The sequence below is a fragment of the Agrilus planipennis genome, unplaced genomic scaffold, assembly GCF_000699045.2.
Source record: "Agrilus planipennis isolate EAB-ADULT unplaced genomic scaffold, Apla_2.0 scaffold22, whole genome shotgun sequence".
Taxonomy (NCBI): Eukaryota; Metazoa; Arthropoda; class Insecta; order Coleoptera; family Buprestidae; genus Agrilus; species Agrilus planipennis.
In genome coordinates this window covers 1,979,200-1,995,329 of record NW_020438874.1, presented here as the reverse complement: position 1 = coordinate 1,995,329, position 16,130 = coordinate 1,979,200, and the positions used below count along the sequence as shown (strand labels likewise).

Here is a 16,130-nt window from a genome sequence, read left to right as displayed (position 1 = left end):
ATCATCAATTATTAAATTGACGCATTTTTAGATATATAAAATAAACAGAATTTTAATATTAGAATTTTATGAATATGAAAAATGCTGTTCTCCACTTTCTATCAATCATAGGGCACATCGGACCTTTTATTTTAAAAATCTGTAATTTCAAAAATTTCCAAGAGTTTCTTTTCCATTCCACGCCGTCCCTTTAATAAAGGTCCCCGTAATTCAACAAAATGTTCCAGTAACTCCAGATCTGTCACACAAGATACTATAAATGTGAATTTTAGCATGCAGTTTGACTCACATAAAACTACCTTGCTTCTGTCAAATGTTACAAATGTTTAAAACAAGTTCGACTTCACTATAGTGACATTAAAGTTCACAAACCTCAATTCATCTTTTCCTTGCACACAACCTGTCTGCCATTCTGAACGAAGCATTTTGTTAATTTTGGCTTTCTAATTGTAAATAAGTGCGTGCAGTTTATTTGATTTAGTTAGAGTCTATCGTTTATCTTTAAATAAATCTATTTATTTGCCTTTAGCATATAATTTGGACTGGTTGTGCCAAAAATACCAGACGTTTGAAAAGGTATTCAAATTATTTTGTTCTGGGAATATTTTTTAATCAACATTTTTGACAAAAATATATGTACTAATTTATACAAAATTTAAATCCCTAATCTACTCCACTCTGTAGAAATCATCAAGAGTCCGGTACCCATTCCGAATATTCATCCCGATCATCAAGAGACCCTAACGAACACGTCTCTTCGCTCAAGCTTTTAATGTACTCATCTATAATTACAGTAAAAGGATTAACGTACACCTTGAAAAGGTTTCTGTCCACCCATTCCATCGTATAAAGTTCTCTTTCCGTTAAATAGTCGATCATTTGGGTACCATTGTTCACTTTTCCGCTTAATGATACACTAGGATCTCCGACATACCTTTTGTCGGTGAAAGAGTTGGAAGAAAACGATTCTTCATATTCTAAATCATCGTAATCCTCAACTGTTTGGACACAATCGATCTGATTATTTTTACTCATCGGCCTTATTTCCGGAAAATCTCGATAAAGTTCGAAATAGTTTCCTTTCCGTCCTTTCTTTGAATTTAAGATGTGATGATTAATGTGATAATGCAGTTTTAAGGATTCCTGGTCGTCTTGAGGAAACTCATCTCTCTGTAAAATCCTCGTAACGGAGATGACCGTCTCAGAAGTAGGATCGTTACCTGTTGTCCTCATACAATTTACGGTTTGCATTGATTTGGTTTTGAAAGATACCGGAGATGTGACGGTGCCTACGTTTACGGATACCTTCTGAGAGTCCACGTACTGATTTAATAATGATAGTGAAGGATTCTGCCCGGTAGATTTAAGAATTTTGGTTGTAATTATATCTCTGGTGGGCTTGAGGAGGTCCTCGTTTAATATACTGGAGGATATACAGTGTAACTCATTTTCTGACATTTCCGTTGATACATTTCGTACCATTTTGGGCGATGGTAAATGCGAATTGGACGGACTTTGACCGATGCTTACGAAATTCTTCGAGGGTAGAATGCAAGGATTTTGCCCATTATCGACCATTTTAGGTCGTTCCTTAATTTCAGGCAAAATTTCACCCAGTTGATCCTGTTTATTAGTAGTACGTTGTGAAGGATTCCCTCTTCTGGGTTTTCCCTGGGCTTCGGCACTTTGTTTCCAAATTTTCAAATATTGCTCTAACACTCTCATTTCTTCTACCGACCTAAACGGGGTGAGTTTTTTCATATCCGCCATAACTTCATCCCCGGACGCACTAGAAATTTGATTCATACCTCCAGTGATGCTGCATGACATCGCCTTTCGGACACGTCTTTGTCGCTCTTCGGACAGAAAATGTTCGTAGTATTGCTCATAGCGGAATTCATTTTGATTGAGAGTATCCGATGCATGATTAGACGTCGACTCCGTTGTTGATGTCGATGGGATTTGATTGGCGCGTACAATTTCTAAAAAATTTTTGGGAACGTCAAATGAAGTAGTAACTGAAGATTTGAAATTCGCAGCCCTGTGATGAATAAGAACTGAGTAATCCTCTACCACTTTCGATTCGTTTCCCAATGTGGGAGGAATAGTTGGATCGTCGTTTTCAATCGTGGGAGATGTTTCTTCTTCGGCATAGTAGACAACTTCGTCGTATTTGATGGCCCTTTTTTTATTAGTTCCTTCACAAGCAGGAGATTGAAATTTAATAAAGCTGGACTGACGAGGATTCATACTTTCAGAGACAACTTTCCGAGGTGCATGGAAATCCTTGTTTTGGATTGTTTTGTTTACACTGTTTTTTAACCTGTTACATTTAATAACGACGCGTTTAATGCCGGTCTGGATAGATTCTTTGTGACCTCCACCTTGATAGTACGCCGTTGCTCTTCGTTTGTATTGTTCACCTTTTCTCGTTCTAAATTGACGAATGCCATGATTTTCTTTCTTCACATATTCTACAGCCCATCCGCTTCCTGGTTGAATGGAGTTTTTTTCCAAATACGTATACAACTCTGAGTCGCTCGATTTAATTGTTAAATCCAATTCGCTAGCATCCAGTTGACAATTTAAACCGTTCTTTCGAAGCCAAAAACCCGTCCGAATGTTCTTATTGATCAATTTTGCATTTGGAAGACCTTTCTTTGAACAAACTGAAGTATCAAACTTGCTCACTTTGCATAAGGATTCGTTCGAAAATCTTAATGCCGAAGCTGAACAGTCTGCACTGTAGTCCCTTCGAGGTTGTCGGAAAACTCCAGTTCTTCGTTCCATCTGTCTCCTTGAATGCAAAAATTTTTAGGTAGAATCCGAAAATTGCGCGACATTTGATTTTGACTGTAACTTTTTTAGTAGGTTAGAACGGATTTTGACAGCTAATGTCTGCTCTTGGAAACTATTTTACTATTTTGGGTATTACATTTTCTAATATTATTACATCATAGGTATTTATGAATCCTTTAGAAAGCTTTCATTTATAGTTATCGACAAAAAGGTGTTTTTATATTTAATTCTGGGAATTATAATAGCAACTTCTTCTTTGCGAAAACAATTTCAATAACAATTACCTACAAAGATTTTTATGCAAGATTTGTACTTAGCTGTTTTAAATAAAAAAGCACAAACCGTTAGGACAGTCATTCTTTTATATCATCAGTTGACGCGCAGTTTTAAGAACGAGGACGTCCTCATTAATCACTCTATTTTTAATTTTAGAGCATTTTATTTTTGCGAATATTTACAACACCGCTCTGCTATTAGAACAGCGACGACTAAAATAAATGTAGCACTGTCGACGGTTCTTAAAAAAAAGGATCAATTTGCAAATATATAAATTGCACCGCTGTGGTAGGAATAAGGACAGCACGAATTTAACTTCCAGACCAATGAATAACTAGTCCCAATCGTGAATGGTGTTATTTAAAATAATTATTAACTAGGTGTAAAAATATTTATGAAGAACAGGATACAAGAGAATGCAGCTTATAAATGTCAAAATAGTTAAAATTGAAGACTAAAAAGGACACATATATATAGGATGTGGAAAATTAAAATTTAAATTACAAAACAGTAAATTATTGAAATGAACATTGTCTAACGAAACACTTTTAATCTTGGATTGTAGCGCCTCTATTTCAATCACTAAAAAATTCGAATGACAAACAAATCATTACAATCGGAAACTAGAATTAGCCTTACCAACCTATCTGCATCCGCATAATCAAACGTATTTTTTTCACTACACCTATAAAGATAAGTTTAGAAGTTTGCGTGTCATGTAGTTTTTTATTAATCATATAACTAGGTGTCAGTGTAGGTGTTTCTAGATAATAAGTATTTCGGTTTCAGTTTGCGACAAACCGTATCAATATCTGTTTGTATAGAAACCGCAATTGGGAAATATATTAATTATTGATTTAAACAAATATTATTTACTTCCATAATAAAATACTTGTAATATTGCGAATTGAGTAGAAATATGTAGGTAAGTAGTCTATCTTCGTAATTTTCTCTATTATTTATTGACCCCTTCTAGCTAATAATTAGTGGAAGTAAAGAGTTAAGATTAAAAATTACCTATTTGATTTAATTTTCTTTTTTTATTTGTGCAGGGTGTTTTTATTATTCTTAGAGAAGTTTGTAACCGAATAATTTGGGAAACTTTAAGCAGTAAGTGTTACAAAAAAACTAACAAATAGAAAATTGGAATATCAGGGGAATACCCCTATCCCTCTACTTATTTCTGTAATAATCTCAGGTAGGTGTCATAACTCGAAATTTATTCTAATAACTATTTCAATTTTTATTTATTCTGCTATATTATAAGTTGGTCCAATGTCTTTTACAACTCCTCAAAGTTTTAAAATATACATTTAAATTGAATGTTTAAGTTTCTGTTCAAACAAGCTTTACTAATGCTTTTTGGGGAGCTATTTTAAGGGGCGACATAATTCCTTTAAAGAGAACTAACCCCTAAATAAAACATTAAAAAAACAAAGAAGAAAACCACGGCGTTGGTCATTAATTTAAATTTAGAAATCCATCAATAGTTCTTTTAAGTAAGTTTGAAATAGGTTCTGAATGACGTCCATTAGCAACCCTTCCGACAAAAAAGCCCATTGTCACCACAAGAAGCGAGCGCGTTAAGTTGGGTAAAAGATTTTCAGTTTGTCGCTAAGTGTCTAACAGTTCTTTTATCTGTGATAAGCGCATCTCGTTTGTTTCTTTATCGATTAATCAATGTTCGAGCTGGAATTCTGCCAAATTACACAGCAGCAGCCCAGTAGCAAACTCTGCTGAATGTGCATCATACAAACATGTGCGCAAGTGGCCTGAAACTCACTCCGATTTATTGACACCAAGGGAAAAGTAGACGGAAAGTGTATATGGGATCAATTGATATTTAATGTCAATTGATTTTATGTTATATCCCCTTTTTAAATTTAACTGGACGGCCGGTAAATTGGTAGATAATTTTATTCAAGCACATCATATATTTATACAGAATAGTTTATCANATTCGAACGCGATGTTGTTTGATGACGATCCAGGAATAATGTCGGAGGTTGAAACAAGTTCAACTGGTTTCAGAAGAGGAGGAAAACAAAGAAGTTCACTCCCCGTGGTACGGACGCCAAGTAAAACTTTGGAGCGACCATTAGGTACCGATAATACCTACATTGTTTAATTCCAAGTTTCAAACTTTTAATTCGTCTTTGTTTGTGATGTATAAGCTTGCCTCACACACCCGCCGCTTACATTACTCTTAGATACAAAGTTTAAACCCTAATTGATCACTTCCAACAAAACTACTTCTAAGAAGTAACTTACACAAACTTGGCAAAATAGATTAGCAACACCATTGTGGTGGTGGCGGCTGTTGACTATAAGTCATATTTTCTGATTTTCTTTTTTATTATTAAAGTATATCTTGTGAATTTCGAAACAGCTTTACTATTATTATTTTTATTATTATGACTGATGAAACAATTTTCAAAGTTTATAGAATTTTTCCGAAGTTTTTGTGATAAAGCGTGTTATTCATATCGGTGTGATGGTAGGTGCTTTACGTTTACAGGTCTAGTTTTCTTACAATATCGAAACGAAACAAAAAGAGCCCTTCTTCCTAACGAAATTACATCAATAGATACAGTCAAAGCTCTGTTTGTACGGTCATTCCCGAAGCAACTCAGTATGGAATATTTAGACTCACCTTTAGTCAAAATCTACATACACGATTCCTCCAAGGACATGTTTTATGAACTCGAAGACGTAAGGTAACAAATAGAGTCTCTAATTTTTATAAATAAAAGTCTTAAAAAAATATTTTGGTCTTCCGAAGGTCTCATCTACGTGAAATACGAGATCGATCTGTACTTCGACTTTTCGAATCTACGGACGTTTCTGGGGGTTCATATATAAAAAGCTCAAAACAAATAACCGAAACGTCGGAAACTTGTTAATAGATCAGATTATTTACCCGAACAATACGGATTTATTTTAATAAATTTTAGAGAAACATCTTTGTTATTAATTTAAAATTGCACTTTGTTTTTTCTGTCCTACCTTTATTCCTTAAATTTTCATTTATTTCGTCTTTTTTAATAGAAACAATTGTTGTTTTATTCAGTGCAGTAGAAACTGCAATTATTTCCCGTTTTTGGCAGCCACATTCGAACAATTTCTTTCCCTTGATATACACATCTGTATTTCTACATCAAAGTTTTTACAATGCAGGATTCTCGTGACCCACATTTCTATCCATTCATTCATTTGAACGTTAGGTCAGTCGTAAAACCTCCTTTAAAATACATTAGCTCAGTTTGTGCTTCTACATGTACATATACACATACACTTAGGCATTAACTTTTTTAAAAAATGTGCCGCGGCGCACACCCCATCGCCAGCTCAACTGCAATATAAAATAGCAGATCACATCGCAGCTGTTATTTATACTGCCTGTAAGCGCCATTTGTCACAAACGAAAGGATATTCATCGAAAACAACATCATAATTGTAAACTAACCAGACACAAAAACTGAAAAAACCTAAATTATAAGTGGACACATCTACATTAATTGCTAGTTATTTTAAGGGAGTCATGCGTATAAAATATAATAAAGGATTTCCATGAATCCTTTCAAATTAGTATTTAATTATTTTTAAAAATTTGCCCGTCTAGGGCAATAATTTAAAAAATATTTGATATTAATTGATTAATTAGGTTATCAGAATGTAAGAGTTATGTAAGTCTCTTCCTATTTCAGTTAGTCCATCATAGGATTTTTCAGGAATTGACCATCAGGGAAAAAAATACAAGTACTACATAAACGTTGAACGTTTTTTAATGGCAGCAAGTACATTAGCCGGTATTCTATTAAAATTGCATACAGCGTGCTGATGAGGTCTGGAGAGATCGAATTCGCGAGTCTTGTCTGACGGTGTCGACAGATCATTGCTCAATAATTTACGAAATTTATTTTAGAAAAAACAGTTATTCCGTCTTTAGTCTTTTACCACTACCTCCGAAGCTCTAAATGTGTACTGAAAGTGCCGTATCTTTCCCAAAACATTACTTAGAAACAAGAGTCCATCCTATGTAGGGCAATAAGGATTATTTATGAGCATGAAATAACAGCCCATGTTTCGCTCTTAGTCATGAAACTTATCCAGGATAGATAGTATAATAATTAATTAAAAACACCACTTTACGAATAAAAAACTGTATAAATTAGACAATACATACCATTAATAACTAAACATTAAATAGCTTCATGTAAATTACAACTTGTAAGCCTACCCTAAATAAGCCTCGTAAGTGAGACAGAAAAGTTGGTTGCAGTTTCACATTAATATATAAACCTTTTATACTCTATACTCTACATTACAAAGATAGAAGAGTGATACTTAGTTTGTATAAAGAGCAACAAGCAGTTATAGAGCTAGGGATGCAACGTAGAGAAGTAAATATTAGGAAGGGAGTCAGACAGGGATGCCCACTGTCACCGCTACTTTTTAATCCATCAACATCATTAAAGACAGTACAACTGTAGGGATAGAAGTGCAAGGACAAAAGATTAGTATGCTTAGATTTGCAGATGATATAGCAGTATTAGCATCTAGCAAGGAGGACCTAGAGATAGCTTTAAATAAAATGGAAGCGGTCCTGACAGATCAGTACTCTATGAAAATAAATAAAAGTAAAACTAAAATACTGATATGCAAGGGAAGAAAAAGTAGGGAAAGAGCGAATATAAAGATAGGAGACGAAAAATTAGAAGAAGTGGCTGATTTTAGATACCTAGGAAGTCAGATAAGTCAGGATGGAAGGAGTAGTAGGGATATAAAGCAGAGGATAGCGCAGGGTCGTGTCGCCTTTAATAAAAAGAAGTCACTTCTATGCTCGCGAACGGTTAATTTAGAAATTGGAAAAAGGTTGTTAAAGGTGTATGTTTGGAGCACGGCATTGTACGGGTGCGAAACATGGATATTGGGCGCGGAGGAAAAGAAAAGGTTCGAAATGTGGTGTTATAGGCGGATGATGAGGATATCGTGGGTAGAAAAGGTTAGAAATGAAGAGGTATTGGAAAGAATAGGAGAACAGAGGACTCTATGGAAGTCAATAAAAAATAGGTGACATAGGTTGGTAGGACACCTTCTCAGGCATGAAGGTCTAGTCAAAGACATATTAGAGGCAGAAACAGGAGTTAGGAGGGGTAGAGGTAGACCTAGATTAGATTACTGTTCACAAATAGTTAAGGATGTGGGCTGTTCTAGTTTTAGGGAAATGCGAAGTTTAGCTCAGGATAGGAAAGAGTGGAGGTACGTGTCCAACCAGTCTTAGGACTGACGACCTTATGATGATGACTCTATATTATTCCCCAAAGTTTCTCATTCTTACCAATACAATTAATTTTTCTATTGCATGTTACTTTTCATAAAGATTACGTCAAAAGAGGCAACATAATTAAAAGCTTCTTCGAATGAGAAATAATAAAAAGAGAAAAAAGAAAACGTTTCATATTTTTGGACAGAACAAATAATAACCGAGTTTTCCGTGTCAGTGCTCATTTCCACTCGACCCCGGTGCTAATTGATTTATCAATCAGCGAACGGGCGGTAGCATTTCGACGCAAACTTATAAAGGTAACCAACACATGAGTTAGATTATGTTTGCTTTTCCCTCTGTCGCCAACCGACATAACAAGCGGTTGTCAACTCTTGCCTGCTAGACACGAACTAACTGGGACCTTCCGTCCGTTTTTGGGCTTTACCTTGTCATAATGGTGAATCAAAACTAGGTAGTCTATTATACTGTCACAAAAAAGCGAATTTATATGTTTATTTTGACGTATAACTGCTCCATCAACAACGAATTATATATATTTGGAAATTACTTTAATCTAATACCTATTGAAAGCAGATTATATAATTTAGAATGACTTGTTAACAATTTAACTATAGTTAATTAATAACCTAATAGTATAATAATAAATAATCTTAGCCTGCCTTATTAGATAATTGCAGAACGTAGAGATAATAGGGAATTATCACAGAGTAATTATTATTAATTCCGCTATTTAAACTGAGTAGAAGAATATGCTATCAAATTTCGAAAATTTAGTAAAAAAATTCAACTGTTTTATTGTCTTTATGTTTTGAATTTATGTTAATTTCTTACTAATTTCACTGAATAATCAGTATTTTCAATTCACTAGTCTAGTTACTATTCACTGATTTGCAGTTCTATTATAACTGTAAAGATTAGTGAATATTGGTTAAAGCTTAAAAAATTTTATCAAGTACATTCAGATAGAACTTCTGTTATACTGACTTGATCGATATTTTGCAAGATTTTTATTCACATTAAGGGAAAAACTAAAGCTGATAAGAACCGACTACGTAATTTCATAAATCTTAAGGGGCCCAGTTAGTTTGCTACCACTCAACTAACGGCAACCCGATCTTCCTATAGCTTACAGTTGGCTGCGTAGATGACGATAGTAACGAAAGCTCAGGGACAATGAACAAACATCAATTAGATTGTAGCAGACGATGGGGATGAACAATAAATGTTAACGCTTCCGAAGTTTACTAACAGAGTTCATTTTCGAGCTAGCATTACCTATTTGTAAACAGGTACTGAACGTCATTTATCAAGATCAATCTTTTCTAATATCGTTTTATCATTAGTTATGTTAAAATATTCCAGCCATTATTATAATTTATTCTTGTTGAGAAAATCAAAAATGCTACCGAAAATATCAGAATAATAAATGAAAATGTTTCGCTTCTATTTCACGATCTATCTGCTGGAATAATTCTTATAAATTAATTTTGATTAATAAATCGATTAATTAATTTTAGTTTTTTACGACTATCGTCTGAAGAAACTGAATTTCCGGATTCTAACCGTGACTTATTGATGACTGATCATGGTGACATTAAAAGTATTCGACGTTTCGTCTCCTATCACAAGCCGCATCTAATTCTGCATCGAGAACGTGAGATTTCTCAAGATGTCCGTCATGAGTATTTCATCAATAATTCACGGTTAGAATCCGGAAATTCAGTTTTTTCATACTGATTTAGATTATTGATGTGTTGTAACCACAGTTTAATTAATTTTACGATGCTCAAATAAGCCCTGCTGGGTAAAACTATCGCAGAGACACTTAGTGCTGTGCCTCAAAGAAAATCCATTTGCATTACAGCGAAAGTACATTATGTGTCTACAACTTCAGTAGACATCTACTTAACGTATTTAAAAACCACTTACTTGTAAAATTGTTGCTGATTTCCATCTCATTGTTTTAGGAGGTCAAAGAAACGAAAACGATGTTAGCGACTTGAAAGGAGGTAGCAGCAGGAGTAGCAGGGCTGCTAGACGAGAGGATCCTCGCAGACATACATTGGGTGGTGCTGGTGACCAGAGATATCACAGCGGTATGAGCCAAGGAGGGCCACTTAGTCGAACAATGGACTTGGAGGTAATTTTTACCAACAATTTATTCGTAACTGCCATTTTCAGTTTTATGCCTGCAAGAGAAACATCAATAAATATCCAATATATTGTATTGTCTTTCGTTATTCATATAATTTATATTCTTTTTGGATTTTGGATAACGTGACCATACGTCTGATACGTTTGAAGGGAACTGCAGAACTGCAAGGGAGTTTATAACTTTTCGTAAATCTGTACCAAAGGAGTGGCACAGGTTGTTCAAAAGTTTTTGGATGCTTTGATTGGAAAATGATAAGTTACTTGTAGTAGAAATACGGAAATTATTTAATGAATTCTAAATTTACTAATTTACCTGTTGCATTTAGAAATTAGTTTTCTGCTGTTTTACTTATTAATGTTTTATACATAATATTTTGAAGATTATGGTTCTAATAATAATCAGTAAAAACCAACTCGAAAAACCCTTTAACCAGCATAAAAAATCATGTTATCTTGGTTTTTGAATTTGAAACGTATCAAGAATCTACCAATAGTTTAATCATTCCATCATCGCGGATTTTTTGGAACAGTCATCTAAGAATATTAAAAAACAATATGTAAACAAAAGACCGTACATATATGTATGTTACAGAAAAAGTTCTAACAGTAGTAACTTTTAGTCCCTGTATGATATAAGGATATGCAATGTAATGCTTATATGTATAAGTAAAGTTTCTTCGTAAATACTACAACTTTACGTATAAAAATTCACATTTAACATTATTACGGTTGTTACGATAATAAATATTTTCGTATTTTGATCAGCTTGACAAAACGATGATTTTCAGAGAATTTTATCTTACCTACAACAAATAGTCACACAATTTTAATCTCTATGAAAATTTTTAATTTATGCCAGTCGACGTCTAATAATAACTCCCACCGCATATTCCCAATACTAACAAATTCTGGATCGTTGCCACAACATCACTTATGCAACGCTTAAAATTAAATTTCCGACTTCCATTATAATTTCTGATGGACTTCGTTATTTGAACGTTGACATCACGACTATTAGGGTCGTTAATTATTCCCTACTTATTCTCATCGTTACATTACAAAGTCAGTCTTTTTTGAACTTTATGCGAGGTCGGACCTTTACTAGTAATAATAAGAAACAAAGACTCGAATTATTACTGAGTTTGTGATTCAGCAAAAACGCGAAATTTACACGAGATACAAGAAGAGATTAATAAGTAGTGTTTGTGACATAAATTAACGAAAAACATAAATTACAACGTACGGTCACAATGTAAATCAAGATTTCTACATAACTTTTGGAGCTTTTAGCCCTTCACGTTACCATAAATAATCATTAAAAATATCAAAATAATCCGATTTATTTGATATTTTGCCCCCTTGAAAGTTCTATTCATTATTAACAAAATGTTTTTCACTTTCCTTAATTTTTTAAATTTATTATTAAATGTTCTGAATTAAAAAAAAAACAAAATTAATATTAACGCGTTAGTCTGATAAAGAAATTAGCCTTTAACAAAACACAGTATATAATTAATTGTGCGAGACACATCTGTAAAATTAATTTAGTGATGCTGTTAATCATTAGCAATGAAACAAAATGGATGCTTAATGTTAAAGATTATTTTTTTAAACCTGCAAAAACCCTTAAAATAGATATACTTTTTTATTGTTCATCTGATTTTTAATAATAATTGAATAATAATTCTTATATATTAAAAGTTAGTTAAAAAACAATTTCATCACTATAAAACTGCGTGATTTTTGAAAAATGGTGTTTAATAATATTTTGCAGATGTGACTTGTACAATTGGTTACTTACTATTTTTTGTGCAAAACTGATTGCTTTAACCGAAAAAAATAAATGACCTCCTTTCCAAAAACGTGATTTTCAAAAGCTCATGCGTTCTTCTACTAAAAATAACATTTACCGGGTCGTTTCTTGGAAAAGATGGATTTATCTTGGAATAAATTCAATTCCGAATTGATCCGGTAAAAAATCCAATTCGCAGTTCAATTGCTACCAGCACTCGAGTAAATTTATTCCGACAAATTGGCAGGCACCGTCACATCTTTCTTATCACGATTTATTTATAACAATCTTAAGTTTGGCTACCATCTTAATTCATGATAAAAACAAATAAAATGTATATATAATAGTTATCGGTAGAGAATCATTTTCAAAAGACAGCTACAGTTTTCGTCAAATCACAAATAATCTATAAAATAAACTCGAAACGTTATTTATTTATAAAAGAAATGTCTTTAAAATCGATCATAACGTCGAGGTATCGTCAAAAACCTTCTGAAACCCTGTCAGAAACACAGAAAAATGTTAAAAAAGCAAAGGACTTGTCCGCCAAAAATTCTGGCAAGAATAAAAAAGATCAAAATACAGATGTCACAGCTAGTGTTAGTGAAAAAATGGAAGGCGAATTTCAGCAAACAAAATTGATTAAACTGACGGAAACCAATTTTCCAATTTCGGGAAATGTACCCCTTAGTTTCAGAATTAAATTTCTCTCCAACCAAGATCTGAGGCTTGAAAAGCATTCAAAGGTAAATCTGTCAATTAAATTATTATGCGGGCTCCCAATTGTCAAAGAAGAAGCTGATTAAATTTTAAAACTGTTGTAAATCAGATACATTAAAGATAGTAATGGTGAAAGCTATTTATATAAAATACACTTTTATACTTTTAGATACTTTTATTTTTTTTTTGTTAACTTAGCAACGTTTTATGTTTAAAAAAACTAGAAATAAACACTTCAACTTTTAATTACTTCGAGCAAAGACTGAAAAGAATAAATTATCAATTTTTAAAATTTAGTCCAAGACGCATTAAAAATAACGTGATTTATTTTTATAATAATATTGCATATTTGCCTCCAAATAATTCTATTTTATAGGAAAAGTGCGACGTTTTCAAAAACGCTCATACATGTTGTACTGTAGAATTAGATGCAAATTAAAAAACTATTTTAGAATAATACACAATAAAATATATATTTTAACAATAGTTGAAGTACCTTTTTATAAAATCAATATTATTCAAAATGATAAATATGAAATAATTTAGCATAGACAATTTCAAATATAAATAAAATAAACGAATTGAATTAATAAATCATATAATAGTCTATTATAACACGAAAAAGTATAAAAAGCACAACTGATATACCTGTGATTTAATGTCTAATTGGAAATGCAAGTTGAAACCTGTTCCAAAGAGAAATTAATGATAAAATGTATGGTATGATTTTTTAAAATAGGTATATTAATTACTATTAATTAACAATGTATTGTATTTTATTTACCTATATGTAGTAAATGATAATACATATTTTTAATCTTAATTTTCCCAAGAAAATTAGGTACGTTGAACATCTATCCTGAATTATCCTACCTTTTATATCAGCAAAGATAGTAAAAATTTATAAAACGAAGAAAATAGAAAATGTCTAGATGTTTACGTACAGTTTATTCAACGGCCTGAAAACTTTACGATCTTGACACAAACACTAGTGACCAAAAACATTTATTAAAATACATGCCTTCTACACCAGTACATAAACACTTAACATTTCTTTTAAAAGACTTTAATCAGAAACATTGACTACATTTCCACAAATTACATTTATATACAAATGTACTTACCAGTAATCATAATCCGTATTAGTCACATTTTTTTCACAAAACATACAATGAAGCAGGACGAGCAAGCTCATACGTACACACACTAATAGCTACAATTCCAGGACTGCGCAGAGATGATCATCAACGTGTGCTTATTTGTGACTCAATTTTAATTTGATAACTAGTACGACCTCTTTAAGAAAAACGTGTAACTAAAGATAAAGCATCTCTATTGGTTTGAAACTAATACGTTTGATATTATAGTTAACTGAATGGCCTGACGTCGTTGCGAAAGGCGAAAATACTCTCTATGATAGATAACAATTATAAATTGCATGTTAATTAAAATTACAATAAGAAGAAAAATTTTCTTCTGATGACATTACATTTCCTACCTTCTTTTTTCAAGAATTTAATTTTCTGTTAATGCATCTGTTAGAAATAGATAAAAATTGCCAAAATTTTCCTGCCCTTAACATTATTAGGGTAGAAAAACAGAACCGAATGGATATATCTATGTATCTAAACTGCGTTTCGTTCTTTTTCTATAATTTACAACGGAAGATCGACAAAATCCTTTTAATTACAGGGTCAGTTATCGAGGGGTTACAACCCCCATTCGAACGCGATGTTGTTTGATGACGATCCAGGAATAATGTCGGAGGTTGAAACAAGTTCAACTGGTTTCAGAAGAGGAGGAAAACAAAGAAGTTCACTCCCCGTGGTACGGACGCCAAGTAAAACTTTGGAGCGACCATTAGGTACCGATAATACCTACATTGTTTAATTCCAAGTTTCAAACTTTTAATTCGTCTTTGTTTGTGATGTATAAGCTTGCCTCACACACCCGCCGCTTACATTACTCTTAGATACAAAGTTTAAACCCTAATTGATCACTTCCAACAAAACTACTTCTAAGAAGTAACTTACACAAACTTGGCAAAATAGATTAGCAACACCATTGTGGTGGTGGCGGCTGTTGACTATAAGTCATATTTTCTGATTTTCTTTTTTATTATTAAAGTATATCTTGTGAATTTCGAAACAGCTTTACTATTATTATTTTTATTATTATGACTGATGAAACAATTTTCAAAGTTTATAGAATTTTTCCGAAGTTTTTGTGATAAAGCGTGTTATTCATATCGGTGTGATGGTAGGTGCTTTACGTTTACAGGTCTAGTTTTCTTACAATATCGAAACGAAACAAAAAGAGCCCTTCTTCCTAACGAAATTACATCAATAGATACAGTCAAAGCTCTGTTTGTACGGTCATTCCCGAAGCAACTCAGTATGGAATATTTAGACTCACCTTTAGTCAAAATCTACATACACGATTCCTCCAAGGACATGTTTTATGAACTCGAAGACGTAAGGTAACAAATAGAGTCTCTAATTTTTATAAATAAAAGTCTTAAAAAAATATTTTGGTCTTCCGAAGGTCTCATCTACGTGAAATACGAGATGCAGAAATTTTTATGTGCACTTCGATTCTGTGAAATTTTCATCCTAACTACTTTAATTAAAAAGTTTTGTAGAATTTGAAGTGAATTTTAATGATTAATATTTTCTTTAGATATTTTTGAAATACCGCTCCGCTACAATAAATCCCAGAATTTTTAATAAACTCAAGTTTCTCTTTTAATGCTCTTTTCGAATTTGTTGAAATGTCATTTATTTATAAAAAAAATCAGGGATACGGATTTTGCGAAGTGGCAGAATTTAGGAATACAATTGGCTGTCTCTCAAGTGATTCTATAAATTAATTGATTTCTATTTTTGTCACTTTAATCTAAAATGTATAAAAGTACCTAAATCTAAACTGTTGAGGTAATTCATCCAATATATTAACAAATTTCCATCGTTTCGCTTTGTTTGTTTTGAACTATTTCGAGGTATCTGTTAAGTTAAATATTTATTTACAACATCAATATTAATTAATTCTTTTAAAAATGTTGTTTGTAATATATGTGTTATGTATTGGGCTTTTTACAAA

The 16,130-nt window shown here is 32.6% G+C and overlaps 1 protein-coding gene across 1 annotated transcript in view; it reads left to right on the top strand.

The window, feature by feature from the left end:
- The window catches only part of LOC108740777, a 104,929-nt gene extending 89,296 nt beyond the window's left edge, over positions 1-15,633 (top strand). The window contains exons 4-7 of the mRNA XM_025979976.1: positions 10,333-10,505; positions 14,724-14,895; positions 15,312-15,510; positions 15,576-15,633. Coding sequence (XP_025835761.1) covers positions 10,333-10,505; positions 14,724-14,895; positions 15,312-15,510; positions 15,576-15,633 — 602 coding nt within the window. The remainder of the gene's footprint in view (positions 1-10,332; positions 10,506-14,723; positions 14,896-15,311; positions 15,511-15,575) is intronic.
- Positions 15,634-16,130: the final 497 nt, after the last annotated feature.